This window comes from Dermochelys coriacea, chromosome 23 (genome assembly GCF_009764565.3).
Source record: "Dermochelys coriacea isolate rDerCor1 chromosome 23, rDerCor1.pri.v4, whole genome shotgun sequence".
Taxonomy (NCBI): Eukaryota; Metazoa; Chordata; order Testudines; family Dermochelyidae; genus Dermochelys; species Dermochelys coriacea.
The window spans coordinates 2549489-2567548 of record NC_050090.1 but is presented as its reverse complement, the minus strand read 5'-3'; the positions used below and the strand labels follow the sequence as shown (position 1 = coordinate 2567548).

At 63.2% G+C, this 18060-nt stretch overlaps 1 protein-coding gene across 1 annotated transcript in view; it reads right to left on the bottom strand.

Annotated features, from left to right (window-relative positions):
• Nucleotides 1–18060, bottom strand: part of RYR1 (ryanodine receptor 1) — a 92997-nt gene that overhangs the window by 67981 nt on the left and 6956 nt on the right. Inside the window, 20 exon segments of the mRNA XM_043501411.1 lie at nt 481–584; nt 1417–1521; nt 1920–2136; nt 2525–2717; nt 4120–4361; nt 4579–4712; nt 5285–5403; nt 5849–5944; nt 6209–6344; nt 6804–6990; nt 7697–7818; nt 8035–8199; nt 8436–8592; nt 9244–9318; nt 9913–10009; nt 10350–10443; nt 10820–10932; nt 11990–12068; nt 14491–14565; nt 17761–17865. Coding sequence (XP_043357346.1) covers nt 481–584; nt 1417–1521; nt 1920–2136; nt 2525–2717; nt 4120–4361; nt 4579–4712; nt 5285–5403; nt 5849–5944; nt 6209–6344; nt 6804–6990; nt 7697–7818; nt 8035–8199; nt 8436–8592; nt 9244–9318; nt 9913–10009; nt 10350–10443; nt 10820–10932; nt 11990–12068; nt 14491–14565; nt 17761–17865 — 2615 coding nt within the window.

Here is an 18060-nt window from a genome sequence, read left to right as displayed (position 1 = left end):
CCGCCCACCGCATCCCCCCACCCCCAAGAGATGAGTCCCGCACCCCTTCCCTCCACTGCTACCCCCCAAGAGACGAGCCCCCACTGCATCCCCCCCACCCACGTGAGACGAGTCCCACACCCCTTCCCTCCGCTGCCAGCCCCCCAAGAGATGAGACCCCCCCACCCCATCTCCCCTCCCTCCACTGCCACCCCCCGAGAGAGGAGTCCGCCATCCCATCCCCCTGCCCAGCTGCCACCCCCAAGTGACTAGCTCCCCCACCCATCCCCCTGCTCAGCCACCGCTACCCCCTCTCCCCCATCCCAATCCTCTCCCCATCCCAGCGGGACCTCCCTCACCCACCCCCTAGCGTGGAGAGGGGTCTCATGCCCCCACATCCTCAGCCCTGCCAGCCCCTCCTTAGGCCCCGCGGCACCTCATCCTCCCCCATGTTTCCGAGTCCCCCCAGACGTTACCCCCCATCTCCCCCGCACCACTCACTTCAGGGTCTCCCCCGACATCTGCAGGTTGTAGTTCCTCTCCGGCTCGGGCAGGCAGTGGAAATCCAGCAGGCAGGGGTGCAGCCGTTTGTTGTCATCTCGGATCTGACGGGGGGGGAGGGGGTCAGTGACCCACTGACACCCCGACCTGAGTCCCTCCCAACCCCCACTCAGCCAGCACCAGCAGTGGGTTCTGGGAAAGGGGCTGGGTGGGGCTGGCAGGCACAGGCTGAGCTGGGGAGATCTGGGGGCCAGGGGCTAGGCCAGGCTGGGAGTTCTGGGGACACAGGCTGGGTTGGGCGGTTCTGGGGGGCAGGGGCTGGGCTGGACGGTTCTGTGGGGTAGAGGTGCCCACCCCCTCCCGCCCAGTGGCGCCTGCCAGTCACGGGGGGAGAGGTCGGAGCAGGGGCAGAGGCATCCCCGGTGGAAAGCAGTAGGGATGGATGCTGGGGTAGGCAGGGGCCCATAGGGGGTACTGGGGGCACTCACAGGCCTATAGGGATAGGAGGTGACTGGGGAGCACTCAGGGACCCATGTCGGGGCTCAGTGGCAGGGACACTTGTAGGCCTGTAGGGAAATACAGGGGGGTACTCACAGACCCACAGGGGACACACATGGTCCTATAGGGATGGGGGGGGAGGGCAGTGAGGCACTCGCAGCCCTGTAGGGAGCTATGGGGGGCACTTGCAGGCCCGTAGGGGGGTGCAGGGGGCACTTGCGGGCCTGTACAGGGTATGGGGGCACTCGCAGCCCTGTAGGGAGCTATGGGGGGGGCACTTGCGGTCCCACAGCAGAGTGTGGGTGGCACTTGCGGGATATAGGTGGTTATGGGGGGCACTCGTGGGCCTGTATGCGGGTGCAGTGGGGACACATGTGGACCTGTACGGAGCTATGGGGGGCACTCATGTGCCCCCAGGGGGTACAGTGGGACACTCACGGGCCCGTAGGTCCAGCCCTGCTCGATCCGGGTCAGCGCCCACAGCTCGTGGATATTCTCCGCCAGCTTCTCACGGATCCTCTCCAAGTGTGGGGGGAGGACGATCTGCGGGGACAGGGGTTAGACGGGCCCCCCAGCCTGGGCAGCCCTGCCTTGGGGGACACCCCCGAGCGGGTCCCGCCCTCCCCGTGGGGGCTCCTGACGAGGGAGGGAGGGGGGTCAGCGCCTGGGGGCAACGTACACTGGGCGGCTCCCCACAGCCCTGAGGCCAGGCTGGACCCATCGTCCCCGCACCGTCCCTCCCCACCCCACGGGTTGGGGCAGGTTGAGAGCCCCTCCCCCCGGGACAGGTGGGGTCCCTCCTCCCAACCCTGCCCCAGACCAGGTGGGGGTCTCTCCCCCCAAGTTCCTCCAAAGCCAGGCAGGGTCCCTCCCCCAAACCTGCCCCCCCCGAGCCAGGCGGGGCCCCTCCCCCCAGGCCGGGGCTCCGGGGGGGACACTACCTGCTGGGTGTCCACGGGGCAGGGGGTGAAGGCCGTGTGGGACAGGGCCTGGGTGGGCCCCAGCAGCCTGCGGACCTTCCCCGCGTCCTGCCTGTACTCCTTGATGGGCTCCACCCGCATCCGCTCGCGGGGCAGCAGGGCCTCGAAGCAGGGCGCGTAGCCCGGGGGGGGCAGGAACTTGAAGTCGCCGTGGCGGCCCCCCAGGAGGAAGCGGACCCTGTGGGGGGATGGTGAAGGCTGGACCCCTCCCCCCACAGCCCCCCTCTCTGGACTCCCTCTCTCTGCTGGCCCCCCCTGCTCCTCTCCCCACCAATTCTCCCCCCCCTTAACCCCCATAACCGCCTTCTCCTCCCCTGCAGCGCCCCTCCCTGGACTTCCCCCCACCCCCTTCCGCCCCCCCACCAATTCTCCCACCCCCCCCACCGCCCTCTCCTCCCCCACAGCCCCCTATTCCTCCATCCCTCCCCCAATCCCATCAGCTCCCTCCCCACCCTGCTCAGCCCCCTCTTCGACCCTCCCCTTCCTCTCCCCTCCACCCCCAGCCCTGCTCCTCACCCCCAATCTCCCTTCTCACCCGCGCTGCCCACCCCAGGGTCCCGGCTCACTTGATGCCAGCGGAGAAGCTGACCACGGGGAAGAAGAGCCCGTCCACGTTGAAGTTCTCGAACATGCCCTGCACGGGGAAGCCGCTGATGCGGAAGGACATGCTGGGCACGCTCAGGTCCAGACAGCAGCTCACCACGTCGTCGGCCGCCAGCGTGTGCTGGCCGGGCGAGGCCACGGCGCGGGCCACGCCACCTGCGCCGGTGGAGAGAGGCCGGGCTGAGCGGCGAGCGCAAGGAGCGGGGCGGAGCGCGGGTGCGCAAAGACGCGGCGAGAGGCGGAGGGGGAGGGAAACGCGGGTGCGGGGGGGGGCTGCTGACCAGGGCATGCTGGCTAGTAACGTCCGTGCCACGCCGCCGCACGGCCACATTCGGCACTAGCAGCAGCTCCAGAGCCGAATCTGGCCTACGCTCCTCTCCGACGCTAGGTATCCCGGCACACCTGGGCTGAACGCAGCGCAGGCTCGGGGCATGCGGGTGTTTTCCCACCGTGACGGGCAGGGAGCTTTTCACCCTGGCACGTCCCAAAGGAGGAAGACAAGACGTATGACTGTCCTGCCCTGGCACAAGGGGAGGAGGGGCCTTCGCGGCCGTTGGTACCAGCGACGCCTGCGTTCAGAGCAGAGAGAAGGGGTGCGCCGGGACCCCAGGGAGCCGCGCTGGAAAGCCCTGGACTCGTCCACAGGTTAGGTATAAACAGATTGCTTTAGGGGTGTCATCCGGGGAGCAAGGTGAACGGGACGATGCCGCAGGGCACGGCTTCCCGGCGACTGGGATCGTACCGAGCCTCTTTTCCTCCACTAGCTCTCATGGACTTTTCGCAATCCCCCAGACTGACATGGGCCATTTCGGCCTCTGAATCTATTTCATACCGAACCGAAGCGAGGTCAAGCAACAGACGGTGCAATTTCCCACAGGGTGCAAAGGGTAGGCAGAAGTGTGCAAGAGCAAGTGTGCCAGAGAGAATACACAAGAGAGTGTCCGTTTATGTGAGTACCTGAGTAATGAATGTGCAAGAGGCCATGCAAGAGTGTCAGTGTGCACATCGCAGTGCAAAAGGACGTGTGAGAGAAATAGTGTGTGCATAAGTGTGCATGACTCAATGTGCAATAAGTGTGCAAGACAGTGTCCGCACACAAGAGAATGTGTGTGCATGAGTGAGTGTGCAAAAGAGAACACACAACAGAGTGTACGTACAAGAGAGGATGAGGAGTGTGCACTGAACATGTGTGCAAGAACAAGCAAGCAAATGTCAATGTGTGCAGAAGCGTGCAAAAGAGAAACGGTGCGCATAAGAGCATGCACGAGTTAGCATGCAAGTGTGCAAGGCAGTGCACACAAGATAATATGCATGCATAAGGGTGTGTTTGTGTGCAGAGTGTGCAAGAACCTGAGTGTGAAAAGAGCATGCACAAGACTGTGTGCAAGAATGTGCATGGGGGGCAGAAGGAGGGCGTGCAAACTCACATGCCAAAGAGAGCACGTAAGTGTGCAAGAGGGGGCCTGGGGGCTCCCCCCGCGGCACCCCCATGCCTGCTCCTTTGCACGCCCGCCAGAGCGGCCAGTGGGCAGGCCCTGGGCAGAGCCGGGGCTCGTACCTGACCAGAGGTGCAGGCCGTCGAAGCCGAAGGAGTACAGGTCGTCCCCCACGCCGTTGCCGCCCCAGCCCTCCCCGCCCCCGGGGTAGGGGCTGTAGCCCTCGGTCATGGCCCAGCCCACGCGCAGGTGGGTGGCCTGCGCCATGATGAAGGGCTCCACGTAATCCACGATCAGCTCGTAGTACCACTTCTTGTACTGCGTCGAGCCCTCGTGCGTGCCCAGGAAGATGTTTGGGCGCATGCTGCGGGGGAAGAGAGAAGGGGGAGGGTTAGCACTGGGGAGGGAGGGGCTGGGGGGGCAGGAAGGGACCCCCCCACTCCCCCAGTGCACATTACACCTCTTGCAAACTACAAGGTACTACCCCTCGCCCAGTGCTGGGAAGCGGCCACCTCTGGGGTGGGGCACAAGGGCGGTTTAACAGCTGTTCGGGGCAGGAAGTGAGCCAGCCCCGCCCTCACCTGGTGACGTAGTTAATGAGGTTGGTCTGCAGGAGCAGGTCGCGGCGGGGGAGCAGGTTCTCGGTGATGAGGTTCTGGTTGGAGCGCACGGCCACCCCGTTGCAGACGCACAGAGAGCAGAGCACGTCGAGCACCTACCGGGACAGGGAGAGGAGACAGCGCCGGGCTCTCACCTGGGATATGGGACCCCAGCCAAGCCCTGCCAGCCAGCCGCTGGACGCCCCAGGGAAGGGACCCAGTGCCATTCAAAACAGAGGGGGGCGGATCGGGGTGTGGTTGGAGCGCACTGCCCTGTGGCTAGTCCCTGCCCCCCAGGGCCATAGGGGACGGATCGGGGGCGTGGCTGGAGCTCCCTGCTCTGTGGCTAGTCTTGCCCCCCAGGGCCCATAGGGGGTGGATCGGGGGCATGGCTGGAGCTCCCTGCGTTGTAGCTAGTCTCTGCCCCCCAGGGCCCATAGGGGGCGAATCAGGGGTGTGGCTGGAGCTCCCTGCACTGTGGCTAGTCTCTGCCTCGCAGGGCCCATCGGGGTGAGGGGGTTGTGAGTTACAGCAGCCCAGGGGTTGCTCTAACTGACAGCAGGGGGCAGACAGCGCCCCAAATGTGGAACCCTAACAGGGCCTTCCCACCCGTCCCCCACTTGTCCCTGCCCTCAAGGCAGGGACGGGAGAGCCGAGGATTCAGCCCTGGGGCTGCGGGCGACCTCACCTTGTGGTTGCGCCCGTGCTTGTCCAGCAGGGAGATGATGGATTTGATGTGGTTCTCCTGGATGATGTTCAGCACCTCGGGGCTCTCGATAAGGACGCAGTACAGCACCTCCAGGATCCCTGGCGGGGGGGGGGGGGGGAACGGAGCCGTGAGTGCGTGTGCACGCGTGACCGTGCAAGTGTAACACACACCCGGGGGAGGGAGGGGAGCACGTGGCCCCGTGGGCGAGCACGCACCTGGATCCGCACGGGCAGAGACGCAGCTGCCCCACGCACACGTGTGGATTCACGGATCTGCTCCTATATGTACACGCGCCGCTGGGCGTGTCCACACATGCACCGCATGGGTCTGCGGGGAGCGCATGCGTGCGTCTCCGAGCCTGCGCCCACGCCTCGGCCAGCCAGGGGACGTTCTCAAGGCCCCCGGGAGGTCCCAGCCGTTCGACTGGACACCCTGGACGCGGCCCGGGAGAGGGCACGACCCCCCTCGCCACGCCTGCCCCCCCCCAGGCCAGGGGCCCCCTCACCCCGCCCAGCTCCCGCCCCCCGTCCTGCCCAGCCTTACCGGAGGAGGCCTCCAGCCGGCCGAGCTTGCTGACCAGCCAGTCCAGGTTGTTGGAGAAGAGGGCGCAGTTGGAGCGGTTGCCCCGGATCAGCGAGGCTGCGGGGCGAAAGACGGGCCGTCAGCTGGGGGGGACACGCCGCCTCCCCCTCCCCCACCCTACAGCAGGACCCTCCCTCCCGCCCCTCCGGGCCCACGGCTCAGTATGGGGAAATCCAGCAGCTGGGGCAGGTTTCTGCTCCGGCCCCGCCCGGGCCAGCTGCTCCGCAGGGCAGCCCCATCGCTACATCCACACGCAGCCCCCGGCCTCCCCCCAGCTCCGGCCCTCCAACGGGGGAGGGTGGGGGCGAGGATCCCACGCACCCAGCAGCTCGTACAGCAGGTTGACGATCTCCTTCCAGGACTCAGCCGCCTCCTCGCCCGCGAACTCGGCGAAGTGGGCGGCCGTGTTGTACAGGTTGAGGCGGTCGATGCAGTTCAGCACCAGCGTGATCATGCCCTGCGGGGAGCCGAGCGCAGCCGTCACCCCCCAGGGCACCAGCTCCCCAACCTGCCAGGGACTGAAGCCTTCCCTCCCCCCACCAGCAGAGACCCTCCCAGCCGGCTCCTGTCCCCTTCTGCCCATCCCAAAGCTTACTCTGCCACTGAGATGCAGCCACCTCTGGGGTGGGGTGGGGCAGCTGTTTATACAGGGATCCCTCGCCCGCGGATGAATGTCGCTGCCTGCCACACAGCGCCCCCTAGCACCGCATTGGAGCTGGCACTGACTGCGAGGGGACAGCGCCCCCTACTGAGCCCCCCATAGCACAGTGCCTCCTAGCACTGCCCTAGACTGCTGGGGAAGAGTTCCTGCAGTGTGCAATGACACGTCCCACCCCCGTACTGACCCCGTGGCCCCCCCACTCTGACCCCACCCCCTCCCTCTGCGCTGGCCCCGTGCCCCCCGCTTCCCACTGACCTCCTCCTGGAAGAGGTTCTGGCGGCTCTTGAGCGAGCGGAGCCGGCCCTGCTTCTCCTCATGCCGCAGCTCCTCCTCCGGGTGCTGGAAGTAGGTGATCAGGTCCCGAAGGCTCAGAATCATCCCGTCGATGGGCAGCGTGGCCCCGGCGCCCGCCTTGCCCTTCCCGCTCAGGCTGTCCAGGCCCCTGCCAGCACCGCGGAGGGAGGGGGTCAGCCTAGCCCCGCTGCCCAACCCTGCTCGGGGCTGATCCCACCGCTCACACCAGAAGGCAAAGGGCCAGAGTCCAGCAAGGAGAGGAATGGACTTGGGGGAGCTGAGGGAGGCAGGAGAGCCATTGGGAGCAGGGCAGATGGGGGGAGCAAAGCAGTAGCAGTGGGAGGGGGCCAGGATGGGAGGCAGAGAGAAGGGGAGCTGAGGGGGTCCCGGGGCTTTGCTGGGGAAGGGGGGAGTCGACAAGGGGGGTAAGAGGGAGGGTGCTAGGTGCAGAGGTGAGGGGGTGCCTAGGAACAGGGCCTGCTCAGGGGCAAGGGAGAGACTGCGCCCACCCCCTCCCCAGCTCAGGGGTCCCCAGAGCGCGACCTGCTCCCTGCACCCCCCTGCAGACACCCAGGCCCGTCACTTGGGGGCTGGCAGGGGGCACCAGCCAGGCTGCTCAGCGTTCTGGGGGGGCAAATGGGGGGGGAAACCAGAGCAGCCCCCTCCCCGATCTTCACAGCCCCCCTCCCATCTCCAACCACTCCCTGGGTTCTGCACACACACCCCTCCTGACCTCAAATACCCCCCAGGGTTCATCCCCTGCATTTCCCAGGCCCCGCATAGGACACAGACCCCTCCCCATGATCTCCCCAGGGCTCAACCCCCAGCACTGCAAGCCCCCAGGTTCGGCCCACCGGACGAAGTGGGTGTAGAGGCCGCTGGTGCTGTAAATGATGCGGGCAGCCTGAGACTCCTCGTGCTGGCAGCGGGTCAGGGACAGGGCATCGTCCATGTGCCCCTCCTGGTGCAGGATGGCCTGGGGGATGGGCAGAGCCGTGGGGTGAGCAGGGAATAGGAACCCCCCAAACCCGCCCGCTCCCCTTCCTCTGGGCAGTCCCAGGGAACCCCTCTGTGTGTCCCACCCACCTCCCTTCCTCTGGGCAGCCCCAGGGACCCGCCCCAACCCAGCCGCCCCCCTTCCTCTGGGCTGCCCCAAGGACACCCGTCCCCCGCGCGTCCCACCAGCCCCCACCTTCCTCTTGAGCAGCCCCAGGCGCGGGGTCTTGGCGTCGGGAGAGGCATATGTCAGCCACAGGCCGCTGGCCGCATGCTGCACGAAGCACATGGTCTCGCCGTACTTGATCTCGGCGGCCCCCATGCCCTCCACGTCCCGCTTGGGCGCCACGTCCAGCTTCTCCTGTGGGGGGGGGGCCATGAGTGGGTGGGAGGGGTGCCGGGAACTGGCGGGGGAAGGGGCACCATGAGTGTGGGGGGAAGGGGCGCCATGGGTGTGAGTGGGAGGGGGGCGCCCTGAGTGTGGGGGGAGGAGGGCACCATAAGTGTGGGGGACAGGTGGAAACTTCAAGACAAGTTTTAGGGTCTGACCCCCCGGCCCCCCCCTGCAGCCTGGCGTCCCCCCCGCCCCGCGCTCACCTTGGAGGCGCGGAAGCAGAAGGCCGTGGCCTTGGTGTTGGCTTTCTCGGCATCCACCACGACCAGCCCCTTCTCCTCGGCCAGCCCCAGGTAGCGCCCGGTGGTGACGTGCCGCACCCGGAACAGCTGCCCCCACCGCATGTAGCTCCCACTCCAGCTGCCGGGGGGGGGGCAGAGAAACCCAGCGATAGTGCCGCACGCCGGCTCTGGGCCCCCCAGCTCCATGGGACATGGTTCTGCCCAGACCCCCCGCGCCCCCATCGCCGGGACCCCCTCTTCCCGCTCACTGGATTCAAACCCACCCCCCGACCTCCCCAGTCTGCATAGTCCCCCCACAATCCGTAGTCCCCAGCCCTCCTGGTCCATTCAGTCCCCAACCTCCCCCAGTCCCTAATTCTTCCCCAGTCCATACAGTCCCCCACCCCCTGGTCAATACAGTCCCTGAGGTCTACACAGTCCCCCACCTCCAGGTCCGCACAAGTCCCCCAGGTTGGTACAGTCCCCCACTCCCTGGTCTGTACAGTCCCCCAGGTCCATACAGTCCCCCACACCCAGGTCCGTACAATCGTGTCCCCACCCCAACCCCGGCCTAAACAGTCACTCACTTCCCTGTCCATACAGTCCCTGATCCTCCAGTCCATGCAGTTCCCCCCACCCCGGGCCATACAGTTGCTCACTTCCCTGTCCATACAGTCCCTGCCTACACCCCACATCATCCAGCACCATCATCTCAGCTGACACCATCGTCCCAGGCCGGTGTCCCCTGTCTGGGCGGGGAGGGGGAGGCCAGAACCTGCGATTCCCCTACCTGATGCGCAAGGGCTCCAGCCTCCAGAGGGAGCGGGCGTGGGTGCAAACGGCACCGCCCTCATAGTTCACCATCCTGCGGACGAGAGGGAGGGAGCATGGGGGGGGGAAAACGAGCCATGCCTCCCCCCATCTGTGGGAGCGCAGGCCAGATCCGCCACCCTGGCTCGCCACAGAACAGGCCGATCTCGCTAGAGACCCAGTCAGGCCCCATCGGAGACAGGCCCTGATTCTGTTGATGGTGTGATGGCAACCCCTAAAGGTGCCGATGGAAACTGGGGTTGCCTCCACTGGGATGGGCACTGCACAGCCCCCCCCCCGAACTGCGATCGGGGCCTCCCATTGGGCTGGATGCTGCACTGAGAGACAGTCCCTGCCCCAAAAAGCTTGCAAAGGGTGGGAGGGGAAACTGAGGCACAGAGAGGGCTTTGACTTGCCTGAGGTTGCCCAGCAGGGCAGGGCAGAGCCAGGAACAGAACCCAGGAGCCTTCCCCCCACCCCTCCAGCACTGTCCCTCCCCTGGGTCACACAACCACGTCGCTCTGCATCCCCCAGACCCCTGCCCAAGGCAGGGACCCCTAGGCCACACCCTTTGCTTGAGCTCCCAGCGCCGAAGGCCACAGGTTTGAGCCCCGCTGGGATGCGTGTCAAATCATTCTCCAGGCCGTACCTGCGCTCCTCCTCACCCTGCTCGCTGGAGGAGATGGTAAGGCATTCATCCATGTGCCCGTGGAAGAGACGCATGACGTGACCCCCCGTCACGTACCCTGGCACGAGAGGAGAAACCAGCAAATGTCAGTGCAAGGGAGGGGAGGGCCAATGACTCAGGGAACCCAGGAGTCCTGGCTCCCAGCCACTCCCTGCCCCCCGCCCGCTCTAACCACCAGACCCGACTCCACTCCCAGAGCTGGGATAGAACCCAGGACCTCTCCCTTCTCTCTCCTATCAGAGGGGCAGGGAGTCACCACTACCCAGGGACCTGCAGCTCCCCCATCTGCTAGGGTCATGGCCGCAGGCTCAGGGCCACCCCCAGGGCTGGCATGGGACAGGGGCTGAGGGATCCCTGGAAACCCACAACCCCTGGGAGCAGGGCAGGGGGGAACTGACCTTCCTCGCAGCCCGAGCAGATGGGGTTCATGTTCCAGAGGGTCTGCATGAATGAGGCGTCGGCCTGCAGGTCCCCGCTGGCCGTGGAGAGGTGCTGGGCGGGGGAAGAGAGACAGAAAGGCAGGGCAGGTCAGCAGAGAGCCAGGGGAGACAGCTGGAACAGTCCCCTGGATGCTGCCTGCACCGGCGCGAAAACAGGAGTCCGGGCCCAGAACCACCTGCCTCTCCCACCTACCTATACCTAGGGTCTCATCATTGGGTCAGCAGACACACGCCCAGGGGGCTTGCACGCCCACCCTGGTACACACGCGCATGCCCCCTTGCATACATCCATACACACAACCCCTTGCACATGTGCAAACACATCCATGCCCCACATATGTGCACACACGACACAGGCACATGTACACCCAGGCAGGCATGCATGCATGCACACACACACACACACCCGTGTGCACGGCCCTACTCACCAGGTAGCGCTCGGAGGAGACGCTGACCAAGATGAGGTCGTCCCCGACTCGAACCTTTTCACCCTCCGACCGCTGCTTGGAGGCGGGGTGGATGGTCCACCAGCAGGCTTCCCCTGGGGTCGGGACAGAAAGGGTGCGGATGCGGCCAGCAGCCAGGGGGGCAGGGAGGGGATGGGCCCAATGACAGCTCTGGCTCCCCTCCCGATTTTCAGGGCCACCCCCTTACCTGCTGCACCCCCTTGGGCACTGCGAAGTCTGGAACATGGAGATTACCCTGCCCTGGACCCTCCCGCCAGTCCAGGGCACCAGGGCAGGAACCTGGCCCAACTGGGGCAAAGGTCCCATGGACTGCAACAGGGCCGGGACTCACCCCATGGGGGCACAGCCCAGCAGCTGGGAACCCCCACCCCCTCTCCGGGAATTGGGGGGACGTGGGTGTCCCGCTCCGCCATCTCTCTTTAGTCTGATCGGAGCCAGGTGCCAGCCGAGCCCCCTTGAGGGTTTGCCAGCTCTGCACCCGAACCCCTAGGGTCAGGGAGTCAGGGCTTAAGGGGCATCCAAGCAGGGAGGCGTTGCCGGAGCTGAATGCTCTGAGGTCAGACCCAGGAAGGTGGAAGCTGGGTGAGCTGTTTGCCCTGGAGACAGGCTGCTCCCAGAGAGGAGACTACACCAGAGTCCCAACTGGCTTCGGGAGCAGTTCCAGAACATCGCCCAGGGACTCCGTGACACTGGGCAAGTGGGGAAACTGAGGCACAGAGCGGGGCAGGGACTTGCCGCAGGTCACATGGTGATCTGGGTCCAAGAAGGGGTGGGACCTAGTGCTGGGAGCCAAGAGGCCTGGGTTCTATCCCCGGCCCTAGGAGGGGAGTGGTGTCTAGTGGTTAGAGCAGGTGGACTGGGAGCCAGGACTGCTGGGTTCTATTCCCCCTGGCTTGCTGGGTGAGCTTGGACAAGTCACTTCCCCTGTATGTGCCTCATTTTCCCCAACAGCAGTGTCTGTGCAACACCATGCACAATCGAATCCCAGTCCATAGGTGTGGCTCCCGGGTACTATCATAATGCACTTAATTAAAGCATTGCAGCGGGTTCCGGTCCACGGCTGGGACTCCCAGGCGCTACCGTAATACTCCTAAACAATCAGCTCCGCGTTGCCTGTCGCCCCTCCCATACCTGAGGCGTTCTCCTGCAGCCCCACATCAAAGGCCAGTTTGTCCGTCAGGGAGCGGGACGTGGTCAGGCAGCTCAAGTACTGTCAGGGCAGGAGGCAGAAGAGAAACGGAGGCAGCAGGGTTAGTAGGGAGTGGAGCTGGCACTGCCTGGCGGTGAGGACGTTGGAGTGGGAGCCTGGACTCCTGGGTTCCATGCCCAGCTCTGGGGGGAGAGCGGAGTCTAGGGGTTAGAGCTGGGAGCCTGGACTCCTGGGTTCCATGCCCAGCTCTGTGGGGAGAGGAGGGTCTAGGGGTTAGAGCTGGGAGCCAGGCCTCCTGGGTTTGTCTTTCGGAGGGTGTGACGGCGCGGGGGGATTTTCTCACTGGGTGTGTGTCTCAGTTTCCCTGTGTGCTGCGTGTGTAACGAGGGGGTTTGTTGTTGCAGAGGACCAGAATGACCACGCCTGGCTGCGGGACCCCAAACGACCGCTTGGAAATTGGGTGCCCAGCATCTAGAGCCTGGGACTCCCCTCCCCCCCAGATTGGGAGCCAGCCGGCTCTGGCCAGCGGGCTGAAAACAGGCTGTGGGGAGAGGACCCCCTGACCTGACCTGACCTGATCTGCCCAGCTGGGTGGGGTCCAGCCAGCAGGGGAACAAGGGCCCCTGGCCTGTTTATCTGGGACCTTAGACAAAAGATGGAGGAGGAGCTGTTGGGGCAGGGGACATAGGGGGTCGGCTGGACTGGGGACAAGGAATAGCTGGAGCCCACCTGAGCTGGGCCAGACCTGAGCTGGGCCAGACTGGCCCTGCCTGGGTTGGGTCCAGGCATTCAATAAACCTCCCATGTGATGCTGGTGGAGAGTCAGTGCAGGCTGGAGATCGGGGTGGGGCTCCAGGGGGCCTAGAGCAAGGGGACTCCTTGAGGGGGCCCACGGCAAAGAGAGGCCAGCTGGAGGTTCAGAGGTGCGGTCCCAGAGAGAGCGATCCCCCGAGAAGGGCATCACACTGAGCGGGATCCTCCCCGGGGCCATATGGAGCCGAGAGAGCCCGGGGCTCGGGAGTCCGTGCGGGGAAGGGGCTCTCGACAGGAGTCCAGGCTCAGCTGGACACGCCGCGGAGAGACGCGGGGTTGAGGAAGGGGGCCGGAGGGCTGCCCTGGGGTGGCTCACGTCTGGCATTTGCTCTTGGCAGATACGTGCGGTACCCCGTCGCCCCTTGGCATTCCCCAGAATGGAACGCATTACGCGGGTGTTTAAAATAGAGCCGCCCAACCTGGAAGCCTGCTAAGCAAAAACAGCCCCAGCTGTCGGCAGGACCTTGGAGGGCGAAAGGTTGCAGGGCCCTGGCAGGGGCACAGGCAGAAGGGCATTTGGGGCTGCGCCAACCCAGCATTCGGGTGGGTTTTTCCCTGGCATAGAAAGAAGCCAGGGAAGGAAAATGAGGCAGAGAAAGGCCGGAGCTGCTGCAAGAGCGGCACTGGAAAACGGCACCGCGCCACCATCCCCTGCGCCAGGCGAGTGCCCAGTACCTTGGGCGCCCCTTGGGCGTAAAACTTTGTATCAGATCCTTATATAGAAAGCTTTGTATTGAGTCTTGGTATAATGTTAAAAAAAAAATCTTTTTGCTATAAGTAGAATAAGATCATCCCGCACCCTTTTGATCAATTGCCCTGTTGACTGAATGAGGCGTGAATGAATGAGGCGTGGAAGACAGGCACCTCCAGACAGCTGCAACAGTTGGAGCGGGGATGGAAGCCAGACCCAAGAACAATAAAACTTCTCAAGTGAAAAGAAAAGGAGTACTTGTGGCACCTTAGAGGGCTCACTAAAGAAGAGCAGACATATTGACAGCCTTGGGGATTAGAAGCAAGCACCTTCTTTTGGGAACACCCTCTTTGAACAGCATTGGGACAACACCCAGAGGGAAGCAGCACAAAGGACCAAGGGACACAGACCCAGATTTTGAATCTGGGCTAGACTTGCATGCGAGGGAAGCTGCTATAAAAGTGAGGTGTCTTGCAGAAGGACCCTGGGTCTCATCTTGTCAACATGGGAGCATCGATCCGGATCCGCAGAAGCCCCGGCTCCACCCCTCCCCCATCTAACTCACCTGGCCAGTGAAGTTAAGGGGAGCAACTAGTTGGTAACAACAACAAGACGGAGCGTGCTTGTGTGTGTGTGAGTGCATGAGTGTAATATACATCATATGCATATGATACAGTGTTAATTGATATATGTATTACCAATACATGTAGTGCTTGCCTTATTTCCCCTGAGAAAATCCTGTGCAGTACTTTAAGTACAACAGCATCCCCACACTGCACTGCACCTCAGTCGCTGGGCCCACCACCCCGGCGTTCCACCCGGCACACGTACCCCCCTGCACCGAACCTCAGTCGCTGGGCCCATCACCCCGGCATGCGTACCCACCCTGCACAGCACCCCAGCTGCTGGGCCCTTCACCCCAATGTCCCGCCCTACTTTGCACTGCTCCCCCCCTGCCCACCACCCCCGATCACTCACCATGGAGCTGTGAGAATGGCGGAGCAGGATGGCATGGCCGTAGAGCAGGGTCCTGTGCCCGCCGCCCTGTGAAGACTGGGGTGAAGCAGACAAGAGGAGGTGACTGTCAGCGAGGGAACTCAGCACCCGCCGAAGGACAGGTGAGATCAACAACCCGGGGAGCAGCCTGAGGGGCTAATAACAGCGTTGAGACCTGCTGAACTCATCTCACTGGGGACCAACTTACCGCTGACATGAGCTGGATTCAGACCAGCGACTCAGGGCTCCTGGGTGCTGCCACCCTCCCTTCTGTCCCTCCCCCCTGGCCCACAGCACCCACCCAGCCTCTGAGCCCTGAGAATCCAGCCCAGGGTTAACAGGCTGGGACAGTGCGCGGCCTGGCTGACCTGACATGGCATCGAGCCTTTGTCTCTCTCCCCGGGCATGGGGGCAGTGGCATCCATCCTACGTCAGCTCCCCCATCCCCGATGAGAGCCAATGCTGCCCCTTCCCCACCCCCACACTGTCAGAAGGAAAGGCCACACCCTGCCGGCTGGAGTCCAGGTACAGGTCAAGTCTGGCATGGGAGATGCTGGATACGAGGTGAAACACCCTCCCCCCTACGCCCACTGGCCCACATGCGGTTCCTATTATTACATGGCACCTGCCAACCGAACACTATCTATTGGCACCATGAATAATAACGGCTCCGGTTCTACAGTCCATAGGCTGGATTACTAGAGAATATACGGTCATTATTTTACGGATCATATTACAGGAATACATACAGTCAGTACTGGGCGTATCGTTCGAACACATGCGGTCTCTATTGCATGGGCCATATTACTCGACTACACATGGTCATTATTGTACAGGCCTTACTACTAGTGTATCTACGGTAATTATTGCAAGGGCCAGTTACAGGGCCATCCCACTACGTATGATCATTATAACATGGGCCATGTCACATGGTCATTATATGGTCCCTATTACCATGTATGATCATATAATATGACTTATTATATGATTATTAAACAGGCATATGACCATATATGAGGACTACTGCGTGTTTTGCACACATTATTGCCCGGGCCATATTGCTGTATATGATCAGTGTTACACGGGCCATCTCATATAGTCAATATTGCCCAGGCCGTATTGCTGTATATGGTCAGTGTTATGCAGGCCATCTCATATAGTCAATATTGTCTGAGCCGTATTGCTGTATATGATCAGTGTTACACGGGCCATCTCGTATAGTCAATATTGCCTGGGCCGTATTGCTGTATATGATCAGTGTTTTGTGGGCCATCTCCTACAGTCAATATTGCCCAGGCCATATTGAAGTAATATGATCAGTATTACGCAGGCCTGGCATGCGTCTTATTTCACAGGCACTATAATAAGCTGCTGGTCGCAAGGGCCATATTGTTCTTTATGTGCATGGTACCACTCTGTTATAGCAGCGCTCCTGCCCCCTCTGCCGTGTGCCATCTCAACCCACAGCTAGTAGGTTAAAGAGGCTCAGAGAGACCCTGCGTCAGAAACCTCCACTCCCAGCATGCTGAGCGAGACCATGGGGCAGACCAGACGTGCTGCCCCAGCCCACCCCTCACACCTGCACAGTGCCCCACGCCGGGGGGCTCAGCCTGTTGGCATTTACGGACCATGCGGTGAAGGGAGGGATGGTGGAGGATGGGATCAAAACAGCACCGCAACTAGGAATGGGAGGGGCTAGTGGGGGAGGAGGGGTCACGGGGAGATGGAGCGAAGGATGGAAGGGGGTGTCGGAGGGGCTGCCAGGAAGGAAAGGGTTACTCAGGGGAGGCGCTGGGGTTTCCACCTTGTCTCAATCGGGGTAAAAGGGGAATCACAGAGGCTCCTTTGTTCCCGCCACCCAACTCCACCCAGGGATCCCGAAGCACGGCCCAAACGCGGCCACTGAGCTGCATGGTACATGAAAGACCCCTCACCTGGCACTGGGATGCAGCTGACTCTGGGGTGGGGTGTGGGGGCCATTTGTACAGGGACCCCTCACCTGGCGCTGAGATGCAGCCACCTCTGGGGTGGGGCGCAGGGGCTGGTTATGCAGGGACCCCTTGCCTGCCACTGGGAGTTAGTGGTTAGAGCAGGAGGATTGAGAGTCAGGACTCCTGGGTCCCCTTTCTAGTTTTGCCACGTACTCAGTGTGCGGCCTCAGGCAAATGCTGGCCTGGTGCAGAGGCTGTGGGGCAGCATCCAATTGGCAAAGCACTCAGAGACCCTCCGGCAGCCAGGCAAAGGGGCACGATCAGCATCATCCCCTGGGACGCAAATCAAGGGGGTTTGTGGGAGATTCAGGAGACAGTGTTCGCCCTGCCCCCATGGGAATGGCCCTTGGGGGGCTCTAGACGAGACAGCGGGGGTCCCGTTTGGCCGCCCTAGCTCCGTTCTCCGGAGCGGCTGCTGGGGGAGCAGGTGGGAACCCCAGCGGATGCCTGTGAGAGACGGGTGGGGGGGTGTTTAGGAAGGGGAGGGTCACTGCAGTGAAATCGGCACATACCCACTTGTCCAAGTCGACACCCTAGAGCGTCGGCAGATGGGTGGAGAAGCAAAGAAGAGAGAAAGGGAGAAGAGAAGAGATGAACCGACCGCCTGCCGGGGGGGAGGGGGGCTGGCTGGGACCCCCCATCCAGGGCACTGCAGACCCCCCCTGCCAGCGCTGCCTCTCCATGAGCAAAAGGCATAGGATAACCCACGGGCAGAGGGTGAGGGGACAAGGGGACACAGTCAAAAGAGCTGCCTGGGCCAGGCCTTTCCCTCCCAACTCGCCGGTGGCCTGGGGAACTCCCTGCCACTAGAGGTTCCTGTGCTCAGCAAGGTTAACGAAAAGGTGGGGCATCAATGCGGAGCCCAGCCAGAGAAAGAGAACGGAGGTGAGCCCAGAGGAGCCAGGGGGCCTCGGAGGGCTGCTTGTCGACGGAGTCAGGAGGGAACATCCTATGGGGCAGGGGTTCTGGGCCGTTCCTCGGAAGCAGCCGGTGATGGGACAGTGGGCTGGATGGGCCCCTGGTTCTGCTCCAGCCCCGAGACTCGCCCTGCATCTCTCTTCCCTGATTGCTTCGCTCCCCCGTTCTCTGGTCCCACAGCGTGGCCCTGCCCCCCCCCGTCTCCCACTCCTCTCTTCAGCATCTGCTGTACACCCCAGTGAGCCCCAGACACCCGCGGGGCCGACAAGCACAGCTTTGGGATGGGAAGAGGGCCTCCCGTTTCTCCCCCAGGCAATGCCCCCCCCCGCTTCCCCGCGCTCACCTCGCTGCCCACCTCCACAGTGTTCGCCAGCATCTCCTGTAGGGCGCGGACAGAGAGCGACTGCTCCAGGATGAAGCAGCAGATAGCCAGGTCCGGGGGGACATTCTGCGGGGAGGAGGGAAGAGGGTCAGAGGAGGCTCTGCTGTCCCCAATGGGGAACCAGACACGCGGGCCCAAGGAGAGCACTGGGGGAAGCCGGAGAGGACTGGAGATGATGTGTGTCATAGGCCCCGCACTGCAACGGCCCAGGGGGATTCTCCCACAGGGGGCTGGCGCTTATGGGAGAGAAAGAGGCTGAGG